The sequence below is a fragment of the Bos indicus genome, chromosome 14, assembly GCF_029378745.1.
Source record: "Bos indicus isolate NIAB-ARS_2022 breed Sahiwal x Tharparkar chromosome 14, NIAB-ARS_B.indTharparkar_mat_pri_1.0, whole genome shotgun sequence".
NCBI classification, from domain to species: Eukaryota; Metazoa; Chordata; class Mammalia; order Artiodactyla; family Bovidae; genus Bos; species Bos indicus.
Window position 1 is genome coordinate 55,305,708 of NC_091773.1, and position 13,268 is coordinate 55,318,975.

Sequence of the window (13,268 nt, forward strand, 5' to 3'; positions counted from 1 at the left end):
CTATATCATTCACTTAGATCCATAATCATATAATCCTTGTACCTGTATTTGACTATTTCCTAAGTCCTATATTTCCCTTTACATTATGAACTCCTTAAGGATATTTATTCACTCTTTTCACAAATGATTTTTAGTGTTCATTCTGTGCCTGGTGTTTGCTTGCTTGTTCATTTGCTTGTTTTTTGTTTAATCTTCAGGGTTCAAGGAGTGAAGCACCCTACCTGTACACACAGGGGCCTACCAGTTTGGGACAAAGGAACCAAGTATTATAAAACTAAGCCTGAAGGGAGGTGTCTAATTCATATAATAGTATTAAAAAAGATGACTCAGGAGACAAGACAAATGGATTGCTATCTAAAAGGAAAAGGGAGCTAAGGAGCATCAGAGAAAGGGTTAAAATATATGCAGAGAAGTGGGGATGTGAGAGTGGTGCTGGGAAACTAAAGGAGTCAAGGTAACATGAGTCAAGAATGTGTGTTATGACGATGACTGTAGATGAAGTAGGAAAGGAGTATAATGTAAATTAGTTGTTCAGTTTCCTTGTCTGCAAGTATCACATTCAGGACAGAAGAACCTCAATACATGTATATTAAAACATGGCCCATTAAATGATTTTCCCTTTTCACTAACATATCTGTTTGCATAAAGCATGACATGATGTATGTTTTATATATATATATATATATTTTTTTAAAGACACATTTAGTTCTGGAGTATTGATCTAAATTGAATAACTTGCCTAAACATTTCTTACTCCTGAGGTATTCACTTGGAAATGGTGACTATCTGGCTTCCTTGAGTCTTCAAAATAAGAATTAGGAAGATAAATATATTTTAAATTTTCTTTACTGTAAATCAAAGAAAAATCTTTGTATTTTATCAAGAAATAAATACTGACTAGGCCTCATACTAACTGACCAGAGGGTGATCTCAAAAAGTAATGGAAGCAATTTCACTATATAATGCTCTACTACAAATTATATTCTCTGAAGCCATGAGGAAAAAGAATATACTCTGAATCTAAGAAAGCAAACAAAAAACCCTACAGATCTCACATTTACCCATCTTGCCTACTGTCTCTTGATTAAGAAAATTCATATGTGGTAGAAATACTGCTTTTACAAATGAATCATTTTATAATGCAGGAAGATGCTAGAACCTTATCAATAAACATATAACAAAATTATATTTGTAACTTGACTTTAAATGATAAAGTAATTAATGCTAATCAAAAAATGACAAAATTCCAAACATTTATATGAATTCTTATCTTGTCCATTTTGAGGTTGATTAAATACATACCAGGTTAAAATCAGTTTCATAATCTCTGAAGTATTTCACAACAAATCCTTCTTCAAAATTTGCAATTTGTGGTGGACACTTGCTGCTAACCATTTCTTCCAGTGCTGCCTGAAACTAAATTAACAATAATTAATAAATAATAACTAAAGCTTTAGTAATTTCTTCATGAAGGGTTAGAACATTAGTAATTTTACTACTAATTCTAATTAGTTTTAAAGGAATAATTTCATAAGATAATTCCCATGTTAGCCATAATTATGAGGTAATTTCTTAAATAATTTTTAAGTTTATATATGATAATCTCAGTATAATGACTGTTTCAAAATTTTTATTTTAGGGAAGTCCCTGATGGTCCAGCAGTTAGGACTCGGCACTTTTACTGCCAAGGGCCTGAGTTTGATCTCCAGTCAGGGAACTAAGATCCCATGAGATGCTTGGCATGGCCAAAAATTTTTTTTAATTAAAATAAAAAAGATTTTTATTTTAGAATGTCAATAGTTACATCCAACTGGCTGATCTTAGCTTATTATGTTATTACATACTGTAGGCATATTTGTTTAGCAGTTTTTTAAAAGCGTCAATGAGGTAAAACTAAGTGAATTAGCCCCTCATTAAACAGTTTCAAATAAATAGCTTTCCCAATCAAATGAAAAACTAACTGGAAAATATATATATACTCCAATGCATTCTGTTTCTCAAAAGAAGAAATACAGATTATGCAATCCTTTATTATTTAAGAAAAAATCTAGATAATACAGGAATTGGCACACATTCACGAGGTCTATAATTTCCACACTGTTATTTCTCTGGCAAAGCATACATATTTAGAATTAAAGAGTTGAAATAGCGTATGATCTTTAGTCATCAAACAAATATTAACTCATGCTCATTGTACAGGCAGTTGTGGAAATGCAGTAACTCACAAGCAAACGTTCCTTATGAGCAGATGCCCCATATACAGATACCCGGACCCTGTTGGCACAGACCTAAGAACTCCCCATTCATTCCCTCTGTCACTGTGGTATCTCCCACTTCTCTGCTCGCTATGAGTTGGCTCTAACCCACCATGCCAAGTAGGAGATGTATTACCACTCCTTAAAATATGTTTTTGTAGAAGGCTGATGTTTAAGTAGCTTTCTGCTTGAAAAATGAACACAGCATACTTCAGCTTCTGATGACTGCGGTGTCAGAGGCCTAGAAGTGATCCCATCCCAGTTGAGTGTGAAGGTGTCCAAACTGGGTTTTCCTTTGGTTTGTTCTGTAATAGCCAGCATGACATTGTTCCCTTCAAATGCTTCATAACTGAGCAGATCAAAGTCTCCTGTAATGAAATATAAAACATAACTTGAGGCAGTCAATTAATTACCAATATAGCCATGAAAGAAATTTAGATTTAACAAAACTTGTTTTATTTGGAATTGAATTATCACACACAAAAAAGGATGAACGGAGAAGATGCAGATCCTCGAATCTGAGACTTAGCCATAGTCAGTTCAGTTCAGTCGCTAAGTTGTGTCCGACTCTTTGCGACCCCATGAACCGCAGCACTCCAGGCCTCCTTGTCCATCACCAACTCCCAGCATCCACCCAAACCCATGTCCATCGAGTCGACGATGTCATCCAACCATCTCATCCTCTGTCGTCGCCTTCTCTTCCTGCCCTCAATCTTTCCCAGCATCAGGGTCTTTTCCAATGAGTCAGCTCTTCGCATCAGGTGGCCAAGTGTTGGAGTTTCAGCTTCAAATCAGTCCTTCCAATGAACACCCAGGATCAATCTCCTTTAGGATGGACTGGTTGGATCTCCTTGCAGTCCAAGGGACTCTCAAGAGTCTTCTCCAACACCACAGTTCAAAAGCATCAATTCTTCGGCGCTCAGCCTTCTTTATAGTCCAATTCTCACATCCATACATGACCACTGGAAAAATCATAGCCTTGACTAGACAGACCTTTGTTGGCAACGTAATGTCTCTGCTTTTTAATATGCTGTCTAGGTTGGTCGTAACTTTCCTTCCAAGGAGTAAGCATCTTTTAATTTCATGGCTGCCATCACCATCTGCAGTGATTTTGGAGCCCAGAAAAATAGTCAGCCACTGTTTCCCCATCTATCTGCAATGAAGTGATGGGACCGGATACCATGATCTTAGTTTTCTGAAAGTTGAGCTTTAAGCCAACTTTTTCACTCTCCTCTTTCACTTTCATCAAGAGGCTCTTCAGCTCTTCTTCACTTTCTGCCATAAGGGTGGCGTCATCTGCATATCTGAGGTGATTGATATTTCTCCCGGCAATCTTGATTCCAGCTTGTGCTTCCTCCAGCCCAGCGTTTCTCATGATGTACTCTGCATAGAAGTTAAATAAGCAGGGTGACAATATACAGCCTTGAGGTACTCCTTTTCCTATTTGGAACCAGTGTGTTGTTCCATGTCCAGTTCTAACTGTTGCTTCCTGACCTGCATACAGGTTTCTCAAGAGGCAGATCAGGTGGTCTGGTATTGCCATCTCTTTCAGAATTTTCCACAGTTTATTGTGATCCACACAGTCAAAGGCTTTGGCATAGTCAATAAAGCAGAAATAGATGCTTTTCTGGAACTCTCTTGCTTTTTCCACGATCCAGCGGATGTTGGCAATTTGATCTCTGGTTCCTCTGCCTTTTCTAAAACCAGCTTGAACATCTGAAAGTTCACGGTTCACGTATTGCTGAAGCCTGGCTTAGAGAATTTTAAGCATTACTTTACTAGCGCGTGAGTTGAGTGCAATTGTGCGGTATTTTGAGCATTCTTTGGCATTGCTTTTCTTTGGGATTGGAATGAAAACTTACCTCTTCCAGTCCATTTAGCCATAGTAGAAATAGCAAAATAGCAGATAAAGGTAACCTATATATTTTAAGGTTCTGTTTTTGTAGCTTAAAAGGATGTTTTGTAAGATAAATAGAAGTTGGGCATTGGAATCAAGAGGTAAAAATCAATGGGCAACAGAATATTCCAAAAATCCTTTTATTTTTGCTCCAGTACCACCATCATAGTGTAAAGGGCTAGGCTGGGAACTGCTCTTTTCCTCAGATATGAATAGAGTACAAAGGTGAATCACAGGAAACAGTCTCATGCCTGTGAGGCTTGTTCATACCATCTCACTTTGAGAGAAATCAGGCTTTGTCCTCAGATGTTTCTCTTCACTGGGAAGATGCTTTAACAATGGAATCCTATTGCCTTTCTCTGTTGAGTAAAGTACTAGAATCTGCCCAGTTATGACTTAAGTACCATATTGGTTAAGGTTTCTGCTGAACCTTTAAAATTTCTCTTTGATCTAAAACCATGCTTCTGAGAGAACAAAGATAACAATATCTTTATTTATATAGCATTTTGACAAGATAACCTATGGGAAATTTTTAGAACTTTATGTTAAACAAAATTCTCTACTCAGCAATGAAATTAACAATTTCATTCAATGAGACATAAATATTGATGTAACATTTTACTTATATGAATTAGAAAATAGTGATTGCTCAAAAAAAGGAATTTATTCAGGGATCGATTTCATGGGCCAGAAATCCCAAATACCCAAAGAAAGAAAGAAAGTGCTAGTTGCTCAGTTGTGTCCAACTCTTTGCAACCCCATGGACTGTAGCCCTCCAGGCTCCTCTATCCATGGGATTTTCCATGCAAGAATACTGGAGTGGGTTCTCATTTCCTTCTCCAGCGGATCTTCCTGACCCAGGGATCAAACCTGGGTCTCCTCCATTGCAGGCAGGGTCTTTACTGTCTGAGACACCAAACTGGTTGCTAAATTTGTCTTTAAGACTTGAAAATGTAATTGGAAGCTAATAGCTATTACTTGAAAAGGGTAAAGAAATCAAATAATTTTGGAAAATGCTATATTAAATACAAGTGCACTGCTTTTTTTTTTTATTGCTTTGTTGTTTTTATTGCTCACTGCAGGGTTCCTTGGGGATTTTAATATTCTAATGGGTTCTATAAATCTTCAAGGAGAAGGTGTGGTATGCAGTGTTTCCTATGTGGGTTTGACCCGAGAATCCTTTCAGTGGGCAAGATCTGGCCAGACTAAGTGTCTCCTGAGAAATACTGATTTACTTAAATTTCATTTCCAGAATTAAATATCTTCACTAATTTTTGCTAAATATAAAGTAGACTATTACTAATAGAGTATTTGTAGTTTATAGTGCAGTGTATTTCTCATGCATTTGGAGCTGTACACTCTTTGAAATACAACTAAAATTTAAATTACAATATAAAAAATTAACCATTTAATTTGTTTCTCCTGAAGTTGATCAGCACTATGAATCCACTTCCTTTCTCCTCTCATTTTATGGTGCTTTTACCTTTTTCAGTGGAGGTGCACAGGATACGAATTTGTTTCCTAGAAAAAACATTACAGAACTTCAAAATGAAATACAGGCTTACCTCTAGTTGATATAAAGGTTATCAGGTAAACATAGCTTCGGGGGTCTTGTGTTCTTATGACTTGCACTGTGTCCGGTTTTATAGACCAGAGGTCATTTAAGGCTGACTGCAGTATGAACTCAGAAGCATCAGCAGGTAGCCAGACTTTGTACGAAATAAAATAAAATTTAAAAGTCAAATGATTAGGAACTTTAATCAGAAAAAAAATGGGTTGCAATCTCTGCTCTACCCCAACCAGCAGTGATGCCTTATATTTGAATTTTTTAAAGTACCTATAGCCTGTACCATAAGTTATTAATGAAATTATGTTCTGAAAGATTCAAATTCAATATTATTGAGTACTTAATTGGATTGTGATCTATTGAGGACAGGTTCATATTTTACTGTTTCAATGTTCCCATGGTAATAAGCATCCCATGTGGCAAACAGTAAGTATTCATCAGTATTTACTTATTGAAATGATAGAAGTAGCAAAAATTATTTTTCTGGATTTGTTATAAAATAAGAAATACAATATCTTTATTAACAGATAAACTAGTGTCTTATAGGTCTATTGCTTAATTTGAGAAATTGAAAGAAATGATTACCTGTCTGTAATGATAAATTTAATTCCTATTAACTTATACCTGTGAGTTGCAGGTATGTTTTTGTGTGTTTAAATATGCATTTATCATGATCCTTATAGAAGAAAATGACAGTATATACCTGAAAGTTGTTTTTATTGATGCCATTTTCTATCCCAGTCTGAGGAGTTTTCTTCATAATATTTTTTTTGCTTCTTTACCAAGCATACTATTAAAACTGTATTTTCCAGATAGTAGAATTTGACTAGAGCAAATACCTTTTTAAAATTTTGTCTATACATAAAGGGAAATAAAGTCTCCCTTATTTTTTACAACTTACCAGTTTTTTCCATGTTGTAGATCAATCTATACTGGTAACGTGAACATAAATTAGCTTCCACACACGGGCTGGTTACCACGACCTTCTGCACTTCATTTGTTGCATGAGTTGTTTCCCAGTTTTCCAATGTTATAACCTATTCCCCAATTTAAAAAAAGCATCTATTTACTACATGGAAAAATACATTTTTAAAAGCATCATAAACCAGCTACTGTAAACAATAAACTATTTTAAAGTGTAAGTCATCAAATAACAGGCTCTTTATAATTACAGATATTCCAAGGCACAACTTAATAATTTTCCACGAGTGTTTCCCCTTCAAACAGTATCTTACCTCGTACAGTTAATAACCAAATAGAGTTCTATCTTTGAATATTTGCTCTTTCTAAGGTGAATCTATAACCACGGCCAACCTGTACTTCCTGGACAACTGCTGACTGGGATTTGATGACTTGTTCTTCATTCACTGCATCTTCTGTTTGTTGTTCAGTATAGACACTTTTATACTGGTACAGTCCAACATCCACAAAAGCGCTTAGTCTGTACTCCTGCAGCAAGATTTCAATGTAATATCTGGAAAATAGAATAACTAAAGATTGGAACTTTTTCTCCAGAGCACTTAATCATGAATTTTGCTTTCAATGAATAGATTTCTACATGATATAAAATACATGCCCAATAAATGATTTATATTGTCCCCAGGTAGTGCTAGTGGTAAAGAACCTACTTGCCAATTCAGGAGATGTAAGAGACAAGGGTTTGATCCCTGGGTCGGGAAGATCCCCTGGAGGAGGGCATGACAACCCACTCCAGCATTCTTGTCTGGAGAATCCCAAGGACAGAGGAGCCTGGTGGGCTATAGTCCAGAGGGTCTCAAAGAGTCAGACACAACTGAAGTGACTAGCACACACACATACACACATCCCTGATTTTAACTATCAAATTATTTCACAGCAGTTTGCTAAAAGAAAATGAGTTGTGTAAGATATCTGCATTAGAGATAAAGAAACTGACGAATTGAGAAGAGATACTACCTTCTATCCTCAAGGAGCTGAAAACAATTACATTGTAGGTTATAACAAACTTCCTGACATAAAACCAGAGGACACAAAGAGGTTAAAGTACTCTAATGTGTATAAGAAAATGTCAGGTAGACTCAGACATACCACATATTTTGTATCTGAGTGGTTGTATGTGTCAGGGATGAAATTCTCCCCTAAGTTCCTTAAATATTGTCTCCACTTGTAACTTGGGAAATAAAACACTGCCTTAGGAAACTTTTACTGATTAGGCTGATGACGGCCCTCCAACAAGCTGGATGAGATTCACACCTTAAATCTGGAATTCTTGATTCCTGAGGGTCCCTGCCCATCATCCAACTGCCTATTGAGAATTAGCTGTTCACCCACCAGTCGTTACAGGTGAGTGCAAAGCTACTACTGTGTGTGTGCTCAGTCGCTCAGTTGTGTCTGGCTCTTTGGGACCCCGTGGACTATAGCCCACCAGGCTGCTCTGTCCATGAGCCTTCCCAGGCAAGAATACTGGAGTGGGTTGCCATTTTTTCCTCCAGGGGACCTTTCCTACCTAAGTCTCAATCAGTGTCACACTGCTCCCATCTTTGAAGAGGCCAGCTAGGAGTTCCTTTAAATGGCCTCACATCATTCAGCAGATACTCTTGTATATGGAGATGAAGTGTCCACGGTTCATGAAAGACTGTGAATGGAGTGCATTTTTTATCTCCCATCTGGCAAGGAGATGGGGCTCTGGGTCATTTCCTCCACAGGACTGATACTGGAGGATTATGTCAGGCTTTCAGCTGCCCTGAGAAACCTGTTTGCCATCTCTGCCAAATCAAGGTGGGCAATACTAACTGTGGAGCAGGACCTGGAGAAGTGAAGTGCAGTGAAAGTCACTCAGTCACGTCCTACTCTTTGAGACCCAGTGGATTATACAGTCCATGGAATTCTCCAGGCCAGAATACTGGAGCGGGTAGCTTTTTCCTTCTCCAGGGGATCTTCCCAACCCAGGGGTCGAACTCAGGTCTCCTGTATTGTGGGTGGATTCTTTACCAGCTGACCCATAAGGGAAGCCTGGACTTGGAGAAGAACCACTAAATTCTGTATCCTTATTGGCAGCTTAAATATATTTTAAGGCACTTTCTACATGCTAGCACTTCACAGACATTACTCTATTTAAGTGTCACGAAGTCCTATAAATACATATATTATTCTGTTTGTTTATATGAATTACAGAAACTAAGAATTTTAAAGACTGAAAAATTATTTAGAAGTTAGTAACTGAGGTAGGATTCAAATAGAAAGGGGGGTGACCCAAGAGATATGCATGTAGAGATAGGCTGTATTATTTGAGTAAAATGAACTGGCAAGACAAGTTATCTTCAAAAAGGTCCCAGGGACCATTGTGCAACAAACCAGCCATGTGGCCTCAATTTCAGAACTCACAGGCATCATTATTCCTGCCAATGTGTAAATTCCAAGCTAGTTTGCAGAAGCACAGATAAACCAGGTGGCAGATGTATTACAAGCCACCTTCATGCAAGCTCTGTGCTCTTATCAAGCAGGTAAATTGAACTCATTTTCCAAGGTCAAAGCAAAGCCTGAAGGTGTACTGACACTGAATAGCAATAGAAATTAACAAGGTAGTCCATTTTCTCTGAATTGGCCTCGCAATCTTGGTTAAAAAAGAAAAGGCTTAAGTATATAAAGCAGTGATAGTAGAAGGGGGAAGAGAAAAAGAATGCAATGCTTGTTATTCCTAAGACTTCAGTGAGAACATTAAGTGTAGCTTCTCTCAGGTACCATTGATCCCAACCCTCTCTGACCAACTCCATGATGCTGCCTATGAGCATAACCTAATCAATATCTGGAAGGGTGATGTGGTAGAATGAAAAACAAAACTCCTCCCACCAGGAAGCGAAGCCCAGGATATCCCCGGTGGTCCAGTGGTTTAGAATCCACCTGCCAAAGCAGAGAACACAGGTTTGATCCCTGTTCCGGAACATCCCACATATCTCAGAGCAACTAAGCCCATGTGCCAGAACTACCAATGACACACTCAATAGAGCCTGAGAGCTTCAATCACTGAAGCCTGTGTGGCTAGAGCCCATGCTCTGCAACAAGAGAAGCCACTGCAACGAGAAGCCCGTGCACCGTGACGAACAGAGCCCCTCTCTGCGGCAACTAGAGACAGCCTGAGTGCAGCGATAGGGACCCAGTGCAGGCAAAAATAAATTAAAAAATAAAAGGATTGAAGTCTGTTTCTTCACCCACTGAATCTAAGTCTGGCCTTTTGCTTTAGTCACTGAGATATTAGCAAATGTGACATAAGCAGAGTTTAAAAAGCCCCTGTGCATTAGGAATTGCCCTCTTGTCTGCGGGGACACTGCAACACACCGTCATGAAAGACCTTCTGGCTGGAGATATCCTCGATACTTCAGTCCCTGCCAGGCCAGCCGAGACTCCAGATATGCGAACAAGGCGGTCCTGGACCATTAATCACCAGCTAACACAGCCAGGATCAAAAGACCTACCTAGATAATCACAAAATTGGGTTGCTTCAAGCTACCAAATCTGGGGGAATGGTTTCTTACACAGCAAAACCTAACAAATACAAATGGTAAATGGAAGGTAATTCACATGTACCTCTTGATGGTCTCTATGTAACAGCTATTTTACATATATCACATTTTTTAACCTCCCTGTTTTCTAGGAATCCTGAAGAGCTTTTTGAATGGGATTATTAGCTATTTGAATAATATTCTCATTTTCTTTCTGAAATTGGACCTTTCAGCACTAAAAAATATACCACTTAAGGGCAGGGAGTATGTTTTAATATCTTTAGTATTAAATTTCCAGTACTGGCAGGCCCAGGGTCTGAAATAAATCATGAGACTATTAAATACATATTAACTGTGGCACCAGTTAATGTGGTTTTGTGGTTTATCTCCAGCAATAGAGAAAATAAGAGCAGAGAACTTGATGGCTGGATTGACTGAAAGGTCCTAGTAAGAAACTGAAGCAGGATTAAGAAAATTTCACAAAATTATAATTTCTGTAACAGGAATAATTTAGATTTCGAATTTCCCTAGTTAGCTGAATGCTAACTAATAAATAGCTAATAATCCCATTCAAAAAGCTCTTCAGGATTCCTAGAAAACAGGGAGGTAAAAAACGTGATATATGCAAAAGAGCTGTTACATGGAGAAGTATTCTTGAGAATATAGGAACAAAATGTAACAAAATTATGGAGAATGGCCAATTACAAATTGATTATTAGCATAATAATATTATTAGCATAATAAATTAGCATCACTTCCACCCATGAAACAAATTTAAAATGTTTTTACATATAAACTTATGGCTTTTAAATATCACATAATAGTTTAAAGAAAAGAAAACAAATCTTACTCTTTTCCTTCTTGAAGATGAATATCATCTGATCTCTGTGTTGGGTTGGAAAAATAATTGTTGGCATTGGAAGAATGATAGGCAATCCTCACCTTATCCCAAAAAGACAGAGAAAGAGAGAGGGGAGGAGAGAGAGAACTTATTAATAAGACTTTCAGCATTTATTTATCATTTATTATTTCTCTCAGTCTTAGACCTTTTATGAACAGAAAAACATGAAAATACTTCATATTTTTCTTCTATTATTCATGATGAAAAGGATCTTAAAAAATTATCAAAGCTCATTTCACTCCTGCCAACCTTAATGAATATCAACCATACTATTCCATGAACACACACAGATCATAGCTTTTTCACAATTAGAACTGCAAATGGAAATTTTAAAGACCCATCCTGGGAGGAAGGTTGCTTATTGTTAAGTAAAATATTCTTTTTTTCTGCAGAAAACTTTGAGGGACTTAATCCAAATTAGATCATTAAAAAGAAATATGAAAGATGCCAAAGATCACTAAATGCGTCTACACTCTACAAAGAGAAGACTTGAGGCTTCTCAACAGAAATGACTACACTGTCCTTAAAAGAAACATGCTGAAAAACTACTGCAAAATTGGAATTCATGTGTTACAGGCAGGCATTTAAGTCTGGGAGACAACCTTGCCATATATGTAGTGAGTCATTTTGATTTGATCTATCAGTTTCACATTTGTGAAATGGTCCTTCCCTCATAGCTCAGTTGGTAAAGAATCTGCCTGCAACGCAGGAGGCCCCGGTTCAATTCCTGGGTCAGGAAGATCCGCTGGAGAAGGGATAGGCTACCAGCTTCAGTATTCTTGGGCTTCCCTTGTAGCTCAGCTGGTAAAGAATCTGTCTGCAATGTGGGACACCTGGGTTTGATTCCTGGGTTGGGAAGATCCCCTGGAGAAGGGAAAGGCTACACACTCCAGTATTCTAGCCTGGAGAATTCCATGGACAGTCCATGGGGTCGCAAACCTTGGGGCCTCAAACCTTGGGGCCTCAAACCATGAGGTTGCAAAGAGTCGGACATGACTGAGCGACTTTCACTTTCACTTCCTAAAGAAATAACATAAAACATGTAATAATGTAATGAACACAAATGTTTAACAGAGTATTATTTGTGATCATAAAATATCAGAAGTTAAAAATGTATCAGTATGTGGAAAGTTACTTAAGTTTAGTAACTCACGCAATAACATACTATTTAGTCATCAAACACTGCATCATAAAAGCTATTTAATAATATGTGAAAAGACTAATACATGATAAAAGTGATTATAAATTTGGTCACAGGATCCTATTTATGTAAAAAATAAAATATAGACAAAAGGAGATAAAAGATTTTAATCTCATGATCAAGTAATAGTGAAACAGATCTAGTAGAACAGTGAAATATGTGTACTTTTCTCCAAATTCCCTATGGGTGATTATAATTCTTTCATAATAAAAATAATCTTTAATTTTAAAGAAAATGTCTATTTTTTTCTTAGTGAAGGAAAATTTAGGTATGGGAAAAACATTTTCTTTTAGACAACAAGTTTTCCATAATGACTTTATGGCTCATATCACATGTGTTAAAATAGTCAAATACCCACCACATAGATTCTTTAGTATATTCATTGGTTTTAGTGTCGAATAAATGGGACACATATAAAGGTTACCATATTGTTTCTATGATACCATGTGGTATGCTGTGGCTTCCCTACCTTATCTTCTGGAAGTCCAGTCTGGCTGAAATAAATGGCATAACGGTCATCACCTTTGATGTAGAATCTATAAACGTCAGATTCTGGAGCCACCAAAAATCCACTGAAACGTGCAACAAATGTGTCTTGTTCCATGGGCCAAACATAGGAAGCTGAATCTACCCAAATGGCACCCAAGTACCCTGGAGTTTTTTCACTGTATTGGAGTATCTCTTCAAGACGTGCTGGCCGGCTATTATTCCACACCTCAAGCGTTAGGCCTCTCCCTCCTGAACGTAATAAAGAAGGCTCTCATCAGAATTTTGATGCAGTATCTCAATAACTTTTACTTGGGTAGTGCTTATAGATATTCTATTTCTATTCATATTTTTAGACTATATGTATAAACAAAATAATTACATATATCTCTACCTGTATCTGTGCCCAGAGGATAGAATGCTATTAAGACAGTCTACAATTTTATTTATTATTTCATACACCTAAACCTCTGATTCTACATT

The 13,268-nt window shown here is 37.2% G+C and overlaps 1 protein-coding gene across 2 annotated transcripts in view; it reads right to left on the bottom strand.

Moving 5' to 3' along the window:
* The window catches only part of PKHD1L1 (PKHD1 like 1), a 186,343-nt gene that overhangs the window by 134,928 nt on the left and 38,147 nt on the right, over positions 1 to 13,268 (bottom strand). For both annotated transcript variants that reach the window (XM_070802786.1, XM_070802787.1), the window contains exons 13-19: positions 12,769 to 13,037; positions 11,048 to 11,139; positions 7,034 to 7,193; positions 6,621 to 6,756; positions 5,718 to 5,861; positions 2,466 to 2,623; positions 1,303 to 1,416 (exon numbers count right to left, since the gene is read on the bottom strand). In XM_070802786.1, the coding sequence (XP_070658887.1) occupies positions 1,303 to 1,416; positions 2,466 to 2,623; positions 5,718 to 5,861; positions 6,621 to 6,756; positions 7,034 to 7,193; positions 11,048 to 11,139; positions 12,769 to 13,037 (1,073 nt within the window). The remainder of the gene's footprint in view (positions 1 to 1,302; positions 1,417 to 2,465; positions 2,624 to 5,717; positions 5,862 to 6,620; positions 6,757 to 7,033; positions 7,194 to 11,047; positions 11,140 to 12,768; positions 13,038 to 13,268) is intronic.